Raw genomic sequence first — 16,820 nt, 5'->3', positions numbered from 1 at the left:
TGGCTTATCTCCTAGTTCTTCTTAAGTGGTAAATTAACTTTCATTACAGTGGTCAGAATCTAAATCAGCACTTCTTATTACCTTAACATCCTGGATTTCTTGGGAGGATTATCTAGATATTGCAACCTGATCTGCTCGGTCCAGTCCCATTAATGTGAACACTGCCTTTTTTGACGTCAAAGTGCAATATCCGGTCACAGGCAGCAGGTCCCAGCATTAGGAGTGAAGGGTATACAAAGTGTGTCGGGTGGGGGAGGGGGAGAGGGGGGCTGCAGAAAACAGTGCAGTCATTGTCATAATGCAGAACTGGAGCAATTTGTCTGCCATCCAACAGGGCATGATCATTGGCTTTCAGGTCATGTGTGGAAGCATTTGTGAAATTGCTAAGTTTGTAAACAGTTCGCATGCCACCATGGTTATTTGGTATTACCCAAATCCAGCATCGAGGAAACTGTGGTGCAGCAAAGCCATAGATAAAGGGTGAACAGTGGCTGTGGAGATGTGTATGGCCAAACAAATGTGAAATTGTTGAGCAACTGCCCACCCAGATGAACCAAGGGGCTACCAACAGTGTCTCGTCAATGACCATTCAGTAAATGTCTCTGTGTATGGGTCTCCAAAACAGGCACCTGGTTCATGCACCCATACTGACTGCTGTTTATTGGTGACAAAGGCTGGAATTTGCACATCAGCACTGCAAATGGATGTCCACTGATTGACCGATTGCTGACAGGTGGCCTATTCAGATTAATCATGTTTTATGCTCCATCTGATAGATGCCCGCTAGATCATCAGAAGGGTCCAGGCTTGATGAGGGAGCATTATGTGTTGGAAATGTTTTCATGGTATTCCCTGAGTGATCTCTTCATTCTTGAAGGCACAATGAAACAACACAAGTATTTATCTATCCTTGGGGAATGCGTCCACCCGTAAATGCAGTTTGTTATTCCTCGGCATGATGGTATGTACCAGCAAGACAATGCAACATGTCACACAGCTCGCACTGTTTGCACGTGGTTTTGAAGAGCACCAGGATGAGTTTACTGTACTGCCCTGGCCACCAAACTTGCCAGATTCAAACCCAATAAAGAATCTGTGAGGCCATCTTGATAAGACTGTTCATGCAATGGATCATCAACCAATAAACCCAGTGAAGCTGGCCATCATACTGGAGTTGGCATGACTCTCTTCCTGCAGGTCTTCAGGTCTTGAAGCAGTCTGTACTGCAAATGATGGTTCTTCACTTACATTAATCTGAGTGGATAGTGTATTTGAAATTCACCTACACTGGAGTCTGGAACTCCACATTTTCCATTTTCTGGAGAGATGCTTAAAGGCAATGTGTTTCATTACTTTTCTGGTTGTTCTGCCAAGTTCTATCAGTCTTTTATTGTTCCTTTTTTTATGAGCTGGCTAGTTCCCAGAAATGTTCCTGAATTTTTCCTCTGTCCAGTTGCGCATTAAAATCCCTCAGTCATATTGCAGTGTATTTATTTGAAATTTTTGTAATAATTTCTTCAACTTCTTCTCAATGTTCCTTCCTGTTTGTTTCTTGGGCTCTTTGATTTGTGCATGGCCATTAACTACTGGATACACCCAGGGCCTGTGTTGGTGTGATGGCGAGAGTGTGTGTTTGTGTGGGAGGGTGAAAGAATCCAAGGTCTGCCCCCACCCCAGATGCTTTACTAAAAAGACATCAAATATCAAATGCAAGTTTTAAAATGTGCATTTATGATTTTGAATAGAAGGTCTGAGTACTGTGGGATAGTTTCAAAAACCATATACCCATATAAGTAGTGGTTAAATTAATGAAAAATATTAAGGTTTTCCATGTAAGGCCCAACCAATCCATCAGACACTGTAGCGTAAATAATATTATTATTACATATGAGCAAGTGTTGTAATATTCATAAACATATGTTAATTTCCATCAGTTGATACCAGGTTTTAATGTAAGTGTAAGTATCAGTCTAGTCTCCCAAGATGGAAAGCCTTATAAGAAAATATTGGATTGTCCTTTCACAGACTATCAGAAATCAGATGGTCTGCTAGGGTAGATTCTGTGTGTCCATTTGCTATGATATTGTCAGGATTACAAAGGTTAAGGCACATACTAGATTAAAGGCTGTGCAGAACTACTTGAAATTAATTCAATATCACTTGATGCCTTCAAAGTGGTACAAAGTATTAGCTGCATTCAAGACACATAATGTAGTGCTTCAAGCAAGGGAAGCCACAACAGATATGGGAACCAACAACAGATGTTTACAGTGTCAATATTAAGAGTCTAGTGGGACAATTAAATAGATTAAGAAGTAGACAGAAACTGTTTATGCAGAAAGTTGCAGGCTAGCAAACAATATTGGAATCTCACCTGACTGTATGTAACAATTTGCAACACAGAGAAACAGATGGGCCGTGCAGGATTGGCCGAGTGGTCTAAGGTACTGCAGTCATGGACTGTGCGGCTGGTCCCGGTGGAGGTTCGAGTCCTCCCTCGGGCATGGGTGTGTGTGTTCGTCCTTAGGATAATTTAGGTTAAGTAGTGTGTATGCTAAGGGACTGATGACAGATTTCACACACATTTGAACATTTTGAGAAACAGAGAAAAAATGCTTTGTAGATGAAACAGCAGGAGAGGTTTTAAACCTGAGCCTGTAGGTAACTTAACTATAAAGTATGCTGCCACAGACAACATAAGGCACACGTTTGGATTCTTATAGAACTGTGTAAGCTTAGACAATTATAAACTATCAGAGTGCTTAGGAAACCTGACATCTTTGTGTGGCATAGAAGTTCATAAGCAATATTTGAAAGAAGGAAATTTTGTGGTTGAAAAGATTCATGTAGCTAGTTATGAGTCTAAGCTACTTCCTCCTCTGTACCTTTTCAATGCTATTCACAATTGAAGTTTTTATAACACAGGCTATTTCCACACGTAATAGTAGCTTTATGGATTTTCTGCACTTTCCCTATTTTTGTTGCCCAAGCAGAGTGGTCATTCAGGTTTCTTGCAAGAGCTAGGAACAAATTGTTTGGAAAATACAATGGGGCAAGAGTGGTTTGTTGGATTAGCTCTGGTCACAATAGAGTCACAGTTATGCCATTCATTAGATTGTACTAAAATTATAAAATAGTTCACATCTGAAAAAGCTAGAAAGAAAGTGTTACTTTGTAGCATTCCAAATGACTGTAGGCATTAAAAACCATTTCTTAAAAAATGCATTTTTTTTATTTGTTTTACATAAAAATTTTCTGTCTTAATAAAAAAAATCGAAGTTTAAAACAAAAAATTTGGGGAAGGGGCCTAAGAATGCTTATGCAAGGCCCAAAAATCCTAGCGCCAGTCCTGTACAGAACTTATTTGTGCATCTAAGGAGAGCATGCATATTTTGCCTAAAAGAAGAGCATGCATATTTTGCCATTAGGCAACGGGGAATCTATTATGGAATCTAGAATTCTGCTGTTGACAATGGAGGCTGTTCCTAAATTTGGGATATTTTTTATAATCCTTTTCATACTTTGCCTATGACAGTTTTATAGCCCTCTGATTCAAAGGTCTGCTTATAGGTAAATTTTTGTTTCTTGTACTGCTGCAATGAGTATGTTGTGTTTAGTGTGAATGTCTATCATCTGTTTAAGTTCCTTGGTTTCCAGAAATGAATTTGATAACTGTTGCAAAGAAATTCCTCTTTTTGTGCTCAATTTTCTTCTGCCTGTTCCCAGATAGCTCAGTCTTTTCAGCCTGTTGATGCAAGTTCCCCAGAATCAAATAACTTGCTTGTGCTGCTTATGGCAAAACACCAGCATGGCAGCAGATGTTGGACAATAACTACCCAGAGAAGTCTTCTGTGTTTGAGTTTTTCTAGTTTTTTATGTCATTTTATATCATACAAATCATGTTCTAACAGTTGAACAGTGACAGATGGTGGTTATGCAAACCAAATTCAGTAACATACATAAATTACAGTAATTTTGCTGCCTTAATGACACAATTTAGTTAACATCCAGCCGGTAATAAATGCATTCTCAGACCCTGATAATCAATTAACCATTATAGGTTATATGACTACTCAAAACTAAATTTTTGAGAAAGGAAACTGAGCACTTAATGATTTTGTAACTGAAAACTTGAACAAGAACCATTAGAATATCAGCTGGAGTGATTTATCAACATTACATGTCATTTATAAATTGAACACTTATATGTCCAAGCCCATGAATGATTGAGACAACACATTAAAAAGAACAGACACTAACTGTCTAGGTGGTGTCACAAATCCAGAATTGATCTCAGAAAGTGAAACTAACTTTGCACAGGAGGTGCCACAAACCAAGACATGCCAACATAAGGGTTCGGGCATACCACAGTCTAGCACATACAGTCATGATACTCACTGCAGTGGAAGTTTTAACTGTCTGACAATTGGAACGACACTAGTCCCCTCGCTGTAAGAAAGTCAGCAATTAGATTAATGTCTGTTTTGTTTGAATTAATCCTGAGATCCAGAGCTGGGCTTAAATAACAGTCCACCAACACAGTTCAGTCATTTCCTAGTATTTATTGGACTGCTACAGCATTACTGGAGCTGACCTCAGTCATGAACTTCACTTATGATGACTTGCTTTGGACTATCTAGGTTACTGAACAGATGCACAGAACCGTAGGCATATCTGTTGTTGGTATGCTGTAGAATTTTGGAATATGTTTTTTGCTCATATATTATAACATTTCTTACGACCACTCCTCTGTAGAAATAAAACTCCTCTGTAGAAATAAACAAGCTTTCCACAAGGATCATTGAAACCCAGCTTGCTCTGTTCATCTATGAGACCTAGAAAGTGGTGGATACCAACGCCCTTCAAGCCACATTCCTCAAATTTCAGAAGATGTTTCAATGCAGTTCCACACTGCTGCCTAATGAATGAAATATGAGCCTAAGGAACATCCGTCCAGCTGCATGATTGGTTGCAGAGTTTGTAGTAAACGGAACACAGCATGTTATTCTTAAAATAGAGAAATCTTCAGATGTAAAAGTGCCGTTGGGTATACTACATTCTAATGTAGTTAGTCATGATACTCACTGCAGTGAACGTTTTTATTATCTAACAGTTGGAATGACACTAGTGCCGTAGCTGCAAGAAAGTCAGCAAAATGATTAATGTTTGTTTTTAATTATTTTTCTACTTAATTAATGAAACAGTTATTATATTTTTGCATTCCAAGCATTAATAAAATATCAGGAGACATGAATGATCATGAAATAAATATAAAAAGCAAATCTCACTGGTTCAGTGACATGAGCTACAACTTAATCATAAAGAAATATTTCTGAACATGTGTGTAATTGCTATCTCCTGGAAACCAATAGAATATAAACATATTTCATGCATGAGAAGCATGTGTTTCTGTTGTTTTCTATTCTTATTATGACTGGCTCTTTTCTTTATATGTAACAATTTTGTAGAGTGTCTTAAGATTTGCACATCTTACACTTTACTTGATTTTCTAATATGCATATATTTTTGTAAATGTGATTACTTTTGCTTTAAAAGTGAATGTGTTGAAGATTCTACCTGTTTGTGGCTCAGATGTAGCAACAACTGTGAAATTGCATAAAAAGTTCTTGATTTACTTGTCGCGTCAAATTTGGATAAAACTCCGAGCTTTTGATGACTACCTCCGTCATCTTCGTCAGGGGTAAAATTGACTGTCGTGGACCAGTGAGGCTTCCGCTTTTATAAGCAGTGGACAGCTTCTCATCGGCTGGATAATGTCACAGTGAAAAAGGTGCGTACGGAGGTGGCGGCCTCTATGTCCATAGATTTTGTTTGCGCACTTTATCCAGTGTTGCTTGCAGCACCATCCATCGCAACAGGCGGAGAACTGCAAGGAATGTAAGAAGTGTCCCTCTGCACTCTTTCTTTATCAACTGTATGCTTCCATGTATTGCTGAGTGCATATCCGGAGTCTCTGTGAATGATAATCTCAGCCTGAGAGTACCAGGAATTTACAGCATTCCTTGCAAGTGTGGCAAAAATTACGTGGTCCAGTCTATAAAAACTGTTGCCGATCGCTATGTGGAACATCAGCATCACCTGAAATACAGGTATCTAGAAAAATCATCAGTGGCTGAGCACAGTTTGATAAATAAACATAAGATTTTATTCGATGAAACAAGAATACTTGCTCACGCTTCAAACTATTGGGACTCTGTCATCAGGGAAACAATTGAAATTAGACTACGTGAAAATAATTTCAACAGAGACTCTGGATATGCACTCAGCAATGCATGGAAGCACGCAGTTGATAAAGAAAGAGTGCAGAGGGAGACTTCTTACATTCCTTGCAGTTCTCTGCCTGTTGCGATGGATGGTGGTGCAAGCAACACTGGATAAAGCACGCGAACAAAATCTATGGACATAGAGGCCGCCACCTCCATACACACCATTTTCACCGTGACTTTATCCAGCCAATGAAGAGCCATCCACTGCTTATAAAAGAGGATGCCTCACTGGCCCACGACAGTCAGTTTTACCCCTGACAAAGATGACGGAGGTAGTCATCAAAAGCTCGGGATTTTATCCAAATTTGACACAGCAAGTAAACTAAGAACTTTTTATGCAAGGACTCCATCGCAAAAGACTTCATAGTCAATTGTGGAATTGGTTTTCTGTGTGTTGGGAAACAGTTTTATTACATAGTATTATCAGTTGTTTTCCCTTCAGCTACAGTTGTGGTGGTGTATTTGGTGCGTTAAATAATGTAGGTATTGCATTCCTCGCAAGTTTCCTGCATTCCACGTCCATTGACCTGATTGGAATTGTAGCAAATGAAACTCCACATCATTCTGCAAAAGTTCAGGTCATCTACTGTTTACCAGTCTTTTTTTCTTAAAAGAGAACAACAGTCTTCAGTAAATATGTTTGTGCCACAAGAGGATTGTACATAGACTGTCCAGTAACATACCATTTCATAATTCCCAAGATCCTTAGAAAACTAAATAAATACAAATGTTGTGCCATTTTTAGTCATTGCTGATTTTTATGGCACTACATATGCTCCCTGTTGTAGCTACTAGGTTAAAATCAACAAAAACAACACCAATCACACTCCTCTGATATCATATGCAGAAGTGTAGCATCCTTTCTGCTTTGAGTACTGCCGTTGCAGTGTATTACAAATAATTATTTAAATAAGAATCTTTATAAATGGAATAAAAAGTATAAAATAATTTTTCCTTGCCCCATGAAGATAGTCCTGAAAACTAGCAACTGTAAATTTTTACTAGCAATAACAATACTTGTAAAACTGAAAATGAAAACACTGGGTGCATGCAACAGATAATTGATGCATGAATAGTTCAACTAAGTCACTAGCAATTTTATTGCATTATGAATGCTCTGAACTGTTTTGTGGTTTTACTCAACAACAGCTATTCTTTATACTCCTTAGTGTTACCTAGTGCATGTGCCCCATGTTTTTAATTTGAAATTTTAGAAATAATGTCATAGCTATTAAATATTCATGAGCACAGGTTTTTGGGACTACCTATATGAGTTAGGATCTGTATGGGGCTAGGAGAAATTATTTTACACTTTTTTTAATCCATTTTAAAAACTTGTTGAATTAAAAAGTTTTTGAGTTTAAATAATTATTTTCTGGTTGTCTGTTTGTGTGTGTGAAATTGTTCATTAATCTTCAAGTATTCTGATGAGATTACAACAGAGGCACAAGGTAAATTTCAGATTAATTGGAGTTCCTGCTCGCCTAAGTGAACCAATGTACTGCTTCCTCCTATGCACATCTCACAGGGGACCATAAAGGTAAAAATTATGGGGGTTTTGAGTTCACATAAAGAGTTACCAGTAATCATTCTTACCATGAGACATTTGTGGCTGGAACAGGAAAAGACTGAAGTAGCAGTGACCGACAGAGTATCCTAGGCAACACAACAGGCATGAGAGGGAGTTAATATTGCATTATCATCCACTTATGAGCTATGTTGAAAGTTTCAGTTCTCTAGCTCACTGGGAAGTTAGTTTAAAATCAATTTCAAAATATATACCAAACAGACAGACAGATGGACAGACAGACAGGACAACAAAGTACCCTCCACCACACACCAGACAAAAGAGTGAGTTAATATTGTATTTTCATCCAGTTTTGAACTATGTTGAAAGTTTCAAGTCTTTAGTTCATCAGGAAATTAGTTTGAAGTCAGTTCCAGAATCTGTACTGAACATACACAGAGAAAAATGAAGTACTCTCCATCACATACCAACCACGAAAGTGAGTTATTATAACATTATCATAAAGTTCTGAACTATGATCCGCTTCTGAGCTATGCTGAAAGTTTCAAGTCTCTAGTTCATTAACTGCAAAATGTGTACGGAACAGACAAACAGACAAGAAAGTGACCTAATAGAAACATATTAAAATGAGCAGCAGTGTAGTGACTGTATGTGCTGGACTGTGGGCATACCCAAAGGGAGTGTTATAGGACCATTACTTTGTAAAAATACATATAAATGCCCTTGTGGATAACTTCAGAAGATCCATAGAGCTTTTTGCTTACACTGTTGCATATAACAAAGTTGCAACACTAGAAAATTGTAGCAAAATTCAGGAACACCTGCAAAGGATTGATACTTGGTGCATGGATTAGCAGTTAAGCCTCATATGATTACAAGATTGCAAACAATCACTGTGAGCAGTTGCATTCATAAAACATCTACGAATATGAGATTCAGAGTGGAATGAACACACAAAACTGATCACAGGTAAGGCAGATGCCAGACTGAGATTTATGGGATCAAGCCTCAGGAAATGTTGGCCACCCACAATGGAGATGGCTTACAAAACCTTTCTTCAGCCAATACACAAATTTTGCTTGTCAGTATGGGATTCTTACAAGATCACAGGAGAAGTAGAGAAGATCCAAAGAAGAGCACTGCAGTTTGTTACAGGTTCATTTAGTAAGAACAAGAGTATCACAAAGATGCTCAGCCAACTCTTGTGGTAGATGCTACAAGAGAGATGCTGTGCATCACTGTGTGGTTTCTTGTTAAAATTATGAGAGTGTAAGTTTCTAGAACAGGCAAACAACATATTGCTCCCTCCTATGCATATCTCACGAAAAACCATGAAGATAAAATTAGAGAGAGTCAAGCTCACACACATGCTTACCACCAACCATTCTTCCTGAACAATGTTCAAGAATGGAATAGGAAAGGGGTGCAGCAACAGTGGTGCACAAAGTACCCTTCGCCACACCCAATGAGGTGCCCTGCAGAGTGCAGACATAGATTTATAGATATAAAATATTGATTACTCAGTTTTTAACTCAATCATACCTATTCAAAATCCCCCCCCCCCCCCAAATCCATAATCAAGGGAGACTGAGGCATGTCGCTGCACTTTTGTAATAAAGATCTCCATGGGAAATTATATTGGTTTCCTCCAATGCAATGTAGGAAGAGGATAAAATGGCCCCAACTTTGGCTGGTCTCTAGATGAAAAGAGGACACTCATATCCACAATTTAATAGGTAACTAGGACAATAAACGTAAAGGTTAAATTACATGTCTAAGAAGTATATAGGTAAAACTGCCAAATGTGTTTTGTTATAGTACCATGATGAAATAAAAAATTAGTACACACCAGATCTGCTCCTGGATCAATACTTCCTGCATCTGGCTGGAGGGCAGATGAGAAAAGACCCTGAAACAAATAAAAAATAAGAGTGTGCCTGGTTGTAGTCATGTAAAAATAAAAATGAAATATTATCTCCTTTATATTCATGCAAATGAGATACTGAACATTTGAAAAAAATAAAAAAAGTGAGAAGAAGAAGATGTTGATGACAATGACGATGACAATGATGATTATGAGGAAAGTTCATTAGTAATGGTGGAAGTAAAAGGCAACAAGTAGCTATAAATAAAATTGAGGGCAAAATGGAACTTTAATAATTTCAGAGAATTAAGAGGTATGGACATTGCATAACTGCCAGGGAAATGAAAGAAGGATGAAAATACATGGAAAAGAAGAGAGGAAGGAGAATATTCATTAACTAAGAATTCTGAAATGGAAAAAGCACCAGTAAGATGACTACATATGATGAAGTAGGCAAGTAAAAAGATGGAAAATTTAACATGGATATTGAACAATGGAAACTCCAGTTTGGTATATCAACAATATAAGGAAAAAGATAGACTGCTACTCACCATAAAGAAGACACAATTAGCTGCAGTCAGGCACAATGGAAAGACTTGTTATAAATTCGGCTTTTGGCCAAAGCCTCTTTCAGAAATGGAAACACACACACATTCGTGCACACAATCTAGCACACCTCACACACACATGACCACTATCTCCAGCAGCTCAGACTTTAATGCAACAGTCTCGTTGAATGGAAATGGAAATCTTGAGGGGTTGGGGAAGGCAAAGAGATACCAGGGTGCGGGTGGGAAAGGGAGAGAGGAGAGCTGTTTGGTGAAGCATGCTGGGGCTAGAAGGAGGTATGACAAGATTGTCAACAGGTGCAGTGTTGGGAGGCTGCAGGGTGGAGGTTGTTGGGGAGAGGGGGGAGGGAGGGAAGGTGGGAATGGGGGATGGAAAATGAGAGGAGGTGGGAAGGGGAAAGATGGGTGAGTGAACTGGCAGAGGGCGGCACACAAAGAGGATGAGGGAATGTGAATAGGGAGGACATGATAGGCAAGAGAGGGTGGGAACTGTAGTATGGAGGGTGTGGGGATAGAAGATTACCATTATAGTGAGCTGAGCCCAGGATAATTTTGGGAGTTGAGAATGTGTTGTAAGGATAACCCCCATCTCCAGAGTTACCCTGAGGCACAACATGCAGCTAAACATAACATATTTGATTTCAATAGTTACTTCCCAACCTGGGCCATTTTGATGCTCCCCTCCACCACCAGCTTATCTGAATTGTGCACATGGCAGTTATCCTTACAACACATTCTCCGCTCCTGAAATTATCCCAGCATCAACTTATGGTAACCTACTGTCCCTGCACCCTCCATCCTATAGTTTCCACCCACTCTGTCCTATCATCTGCTCCCTATTCACGTCTTTATAGACCAAGATAAGTTTAACCAGATAAATGCTCAGCCTGTTGAGAATGGTCTTTCTGATCATGGTGTACAGCTAGTTACAATATATGACATAGCTCCATTCAGCAATACTAAACAGTCCTCCAAAGTAGTACGATCAGTCAACGATTTAACAATTGCAAATTTCAGGGAAAGCCTACAGCAGTTAGACTGGGATGAAGTGTACCGTGAACCTGATGCCACTTTAAAATATAATTTATTTCATGACATTTTTGTAAATACATTTGAAAACTGCTTCCCCAAGAAAAGAGTTAAATATACTCATAAGAAACCTTGTAACAAACCATGGCTTACTAAGGGTATAAAAATATCTTTTAACCGGAAAAGGGAAATGTATCTGACAGCAAGAAAGAGTAGTGACCCAGAAACTATTAAACATTATAAAAACTACTGTGTTATATTAAGAAAAGTTATTAAAAATCCAGAAGTATGTGTAACATGTCTTGAAATCAGCAACTCTGATAATAAAATTAAAACAATTTGGAATATTATTAAAAGAGAAACAGGTCAGCCAAGAGCACAGGAAGTCAGTATTACCATCAAATTGAATGAAAACTTTATGAACAAAAAGTCAGAAGTTGAAAATATTTTTAATAATCATTTTCTAAATGTTGTGGATATAGTAGGATCCAGGTGTTCATTAGAAGATGCTAGGCTGTTAATGGAAGAGGCCATACCTATGCAATTTGATACAACTGAAATCTCACCCACTTCTCCCTCTGAAATTAGGAAAATAATAAACTTGCTTAAAAGCAAAAACTCACATGGAATCGATGGCATTTCCAGCAAAATACTAAAAGCTTGTTCTCAACAGATAAGTAAGATTCTCAGCCACCTGTGTAATAGCTCTCTGGAACAGGGCATTTTCCCTGATAGACTGAAATATGCTATTGTTATACCTTTGCATAAAAAGGGCGATAGATCTGATGTCAACAATTACCATCCAATCTCCCTTCTAACAGCTTTATCCAAAATTTTTGAGAAAGTAATGTATTCAAGAGTAGCTTCACATATCTGTAAAAATGAAGTACTAACAAAATGTCAGTTTGGTTTCCAGAAAGGTTTTTCAACAGAAAATGCCATATATGCTTTCACCAATCAAATTTTGAATGATCTGAATAATCAAACACCACCCATTGGGATTTTTTGTGATCTCTCAAAGGCTTTTGATTGTGTAAATCATGAAATTCTGCTAGACAAGCTCAAGTATTGTGGCATGAGTGGGACAGTGCACAAATGGTTTAATTCGTACCTAACTGGAAGAGTGCAGAAAGTTGAAATAAGCAGTTCTCATAATATGCAAAGATCAGCACATTCCTCAAACTGGGGAACTATCAAGAATGGGGTTCCACAAGGGTCAGTCTTGGGTCCTTTGTTGTTCTTAATATATATTAATGACTTGCTATTCTATATTCATGAAGAGGCAAAGTTAGTTCTCTCTGCTGATGATACAAGTATAGTAATCACACCTGACAAACAAGAATTAACTGATGAAATTGTCAATAATGTCTTTCAGAAAATTACTAAGTGGTTCCTTGTAAACGGACTCTCACTGAATTTTGATAAGACACAGTACATACAGTTCCATACAGTAAATGGTATGACGCCATTAATAAATATAGACCTTAATCAGAAGCATATAGCTATGGAAGAATATTCAAAATTTTAGGTGTGTGCATTGATGAGAGATTAAAACGGAAGAAACACATTGATGATCTGCTGAAACGTTTGAGTTCAGCTACTTATGCATTAAGGGTCATTGCAAATTTTTGTGATAAACATTTTAGTAAATTAGCTTACTACGCCTATTTTCACTCATTGCTTGATATGGCATCATATTTTGGGGTAATTCATCACTGAGGAATAAAGTATTTATTGCACAAAAGTGTGTAATCAGAATAATAGCTGGAGTCCACCCAAGATCATCCCGCAGACATTTATTTAAGGATCTAGGGATATTCACAGTAGCTTCTCAGTATATATACTCTCTTACGAAATTTGTTATTAGCAACCAAACCCAATTCAAAAGTAATAGCAGTGTGCATAACTACAATACTAGGAGAAAGGATGATCTTCATTATTCAAGATTAAATCTAACTTTGGCACAAAAAGGGGTGAATTATACTGCCACTAAAGTCTTTGGTCACTTACCAAATAGTATCAAAAGTCTGACAGACAACCAACAAGTATTTAAGAATAAATTAAAAGAATTTCTGAATGACAACTCCTTCTACTCCATAGAGGAATTTTTAGATATAAATTAAGAAAAAAAAAAGAAAAAAAAACAACAAACAAAAAAATTATTAAAAAAATAAAAATATAAAAAAAATAAAAAACACAAAAAATAAAAAAGTTGTTATATTAACTTAAGTATGTTGTTAAATTAACTTAATTATGTCATGTATTGGAAAATTTGACTCGTTCCACATCATTATGAAATATATTCATGATCCATGGAACTAGTATTAATCTAATCTCTAATCTAATCTAATCTCCTCACCCTCTTGGTGTGCCACCCTCTGCCAATGTTCCCACCTGTCTTTCCCCTTTCCCCTTCGCGGCTCCTCTCCTTTTCTGCTCCCTATTCACCACCACTCCTCTTCCTGGCCCCCTCCAACTCCCACCCCACAGCCTCCTGTGGTTGTACCTGCTGACAATCTTGCCATACCTTCTTCTAGTCATAGAATGCTTGGCCAGACAGCTCTCTCCCCCAACTCATACCATGCTATCCCTTCCCCTTCCCTGCCCCATCCAGTTTGCCGCTTCCATTCAAAGTGACAGTTGCGTACTGGTCTTAGCTGCCGGAGATGGCAGTCATGAGTGCAAAATAAGTGTTTGCTTATGCAAATGAATGTATGTGTGGTCCTTTTTTGAAGGAGACTTTGGCCAGAAGCTAAATGTGAAACAGTCTTTTTGTTGTACCTGACTACAATGCAGTGTGTCATCTTTGTGGTGAGTAGCAATCTATGTTTTTTGTTATATTGTTATCATGGATATTAAAATCAGAGAGGTAGTTATCAGCAACGACTGATCCTATTTACTTTGGTTACTTGCAGTACTTACTGTTTAAGAGATAATTGGAAATAATTTCCATACTTTGCATATTCATTCAACATTTAAATACTACACTGCTTTGGAGCACCACACTCTGACGTTTCACTCCCTCAGTCTGTCCAACATAATTTAAAACAGAGACAAAGAGGCTTTCACTGAACAGACTAGCATGGAGAGCAGCATCAAACCAGTCTTCACCCTGAAGACTACAACAACAACAACAACAACAACAACAACATGCTACTATTTTCCCTGCATCAAATAGGCTATTATGGTGCACGTTGGGCTACAGTGCTTACAGTTTCACATGGTTCCACTATTTGCTTGAGAATACCTTGCAACTAGTAACAAGCAATTAAAATTTAATTTTGATCCTGAAAAAAGTCAATAATAGGGCCTCCCTTTCTCAGAAATTTTGTGATTTCTGTGAGCTGGCTTTGAGGGATTGTGATGGGAGCAAAGGGTCAGATAATCTACTTACAGTATTTTAAGGGTCTAAGAAAATAAACCACTGAAACAGACTACTGATATACCATAAAAAAAGCATTTATCTTTTAAAGCCACTTCCATAACAGTATAAAACGAACTATTCCTATGCTTGATGAAATCTGACAGAGAAATAATTTTATAGGAAATTAAATTATCAGTGCTGTATGTGTCAGTACCAATGCTTCATTTGCTTATGGACATGTTCATTATGCAAATCACCTACTAAGGCATGACAATGCTGCCTCTAAGGTTCAAAGATATTTACTTAGTTTCACTTCAGAAGTCAATTAAATGAGAGAAAGTCTAGAATTCTACAGAAAAGAAAATCTAACAAGTAAAAATTGATTCACAAATGAGAGTAGAAATTACCAGAGAAGTATGTGACATTATTCTGACTCAAAAAATGAACCTACACTTCCAGTTCACAGTTCATCCTTGTGTATTTTCACTGCTGCAGAAATTAATTTTGATAAATTTACTATCATGTTCCATGCTCCCTAAGACACCGATCAATTGCTTTGAACATCTTCCTGTCGGGACACCTTCATTCTGGAAATCTGTCTCGATACAAATGTACCGCGCCACAGCTATTGCCCCGTGCTAATCCATACATCAAATGGGCATCTGCCAACTCCACAGTTGTAAACATTGCTCTGACTGCAAAACCACGTTCATGATGAACACTGACCTGTTGGTGCTATGTACTGATGTGCTTGATGCTAGTACTGTAGAGCAATGAGTCGCATGTCAACACAAGCACCAAAGTCAACATTAACTTCCTTCAATTGGGCCAACTGGCGGTGAATCGAGGAAGTACAGTGCATACTGACGAAACTAAAATGAGCTCTAACATGGAAATTAAGCATTTCTGGACACATGTCCACATGACATCTTTTCTTTATTTGTGTGTGAGGAATGTTTCCTGAAAGTTTGGCAATGCCTTTTTATAACGCCCTGTAGAGGGTTCAAAAGGTTCCACTCCTTACAAATGAGTGTGTTACCCTCATTATTTTTAATATAAGTTGCTCAGTCAATATTATTTGCTGGAAGTATCTGTCATAGCAGTGTTTCAAGCTCAGATGTATGTGAAATGATGCAATGGTGGTTACCACCACATGCCACCATAAACCACAAGCAGTAGCTTTGTTTTCACAACTATCAATCGTTTCACCACAGAACACTTTTTCTCTGTGTCTTGGCAAGCAGGACAAAAGTTCACTTTCTGGGCAGGCTACACATGAGGAAGGGATTGAGGGCTTGGTTAGGAACTATGAAGGAAGGTGGAAATTATTTAATAAGCTGTTAACCCACTTTAGTCAATAATGCAGGACACTGATAAATTATCTCTAGACACAAGTGATCAGATATTAGACCTGTTCAGACTGACAGCTCATTTGCAGAATCAGGCTGAGCCACTACAACTTGCCAACTCCATCATCTTTCAAATTATCTGTCCCTTAACTCAGGGAAAATCAAGCAGAATTATTATGGAAGCTCTTGACAAAGGGGAATCATTGAGCATGTTCTGCAAAAGCTTTCTGGATATGTTGGCCTATAGCCTTGGTATATCAGTAGTAGAGGAAGTCAATAATGCTTTTGAAGGCATGCACATGGAGGACTGGTTATGTATCCCTTTCACTAGTAGACCTGAAACATTCACTGAAGTTGAAAAGCCAGTGGCAGTCATCAAAAACATCCATTTTTGTGATGAAAAGTATGGCAGTAGTCAGTATAGCTTATAGCCACTTGTAAGTGGGAATGCTCCACAGCAAAGTGTGTAAGCCGAGAGCACCCACCAATAGGACATGTTTTTGATGAATCAATGAGGCCACTTATTCTGTTTTGTTTTGTTTTGTTTTAGGGTGCAAAAAACAACTAGGGTCATACATGCCCAAGTCAGAACCATAGAACACTAATGAAAAAAGGAGTTAAAAATGAATACATATTAAGCCCAAGCGATGGAAGGAAAGACAGGTAAAAACAGCAACTTGGAGAATGGTCCATAAAATACGGCATAGAGAAACTGAAGTTCTGAACTAAAGATTAAATGTCCTGCTATGGTGAATAAAAAGTGAAATGTGCTTGACAGACCATGTGCTGTTCACTAAAATGGCCAGTAACTCAGATGGCAAACATAAATG

At 38.0% G+C, this 16,820-nt stretch overlaps 1 protein-coding gene across 6 annotated transcripts in view; it reads right to left on the bottom strand.

Moving 5' to 3' along the window:
• The window catches only part of LOC126475512 (mucin-3A-like), a 217,488-nt gene that overhangs the window by 22,742 nt on the left and 177,926 nt on the right, over positions 1-16,820 (bottom strand). For all 6 annotated transcript variants that reach the window (XM_050103432.1, XM_050103433.1, XM_050103430.1 and 3 more), the window contains one exon: positions 9,665-9,724. In XM_050103432.1, coding sequence (XP_049959389.1) covers positions 9,665-9,724 — 60 coding nt within the window. The remainder of the gene's footprint in view (positions 1-9,664; positions 9,725-16,820) is intronic.

The sequence above is a fragment of the Schistocerca serialis genome, chromosome 4, assembly GCF_023864345.2.
Source record: "Schistocerca serialis cubense isolate TAMUIC-IGC-003099 chromosome 4, iqSchSeri2.2, whole genome shotgun sequence".
NCBI classification, from domain to species: domain Eukaryota; kingdom Metazoa; phylum Arthropoda; class Insecta; order Orthoptera; family Acrididae; genus Schistocerca; species Schistocerca serialis.
The sequence above is the reverse complement of the archived record's forward strand: the minus strand, read 5'-3'. Positions and strand labels throughout refer to the sequence as shown.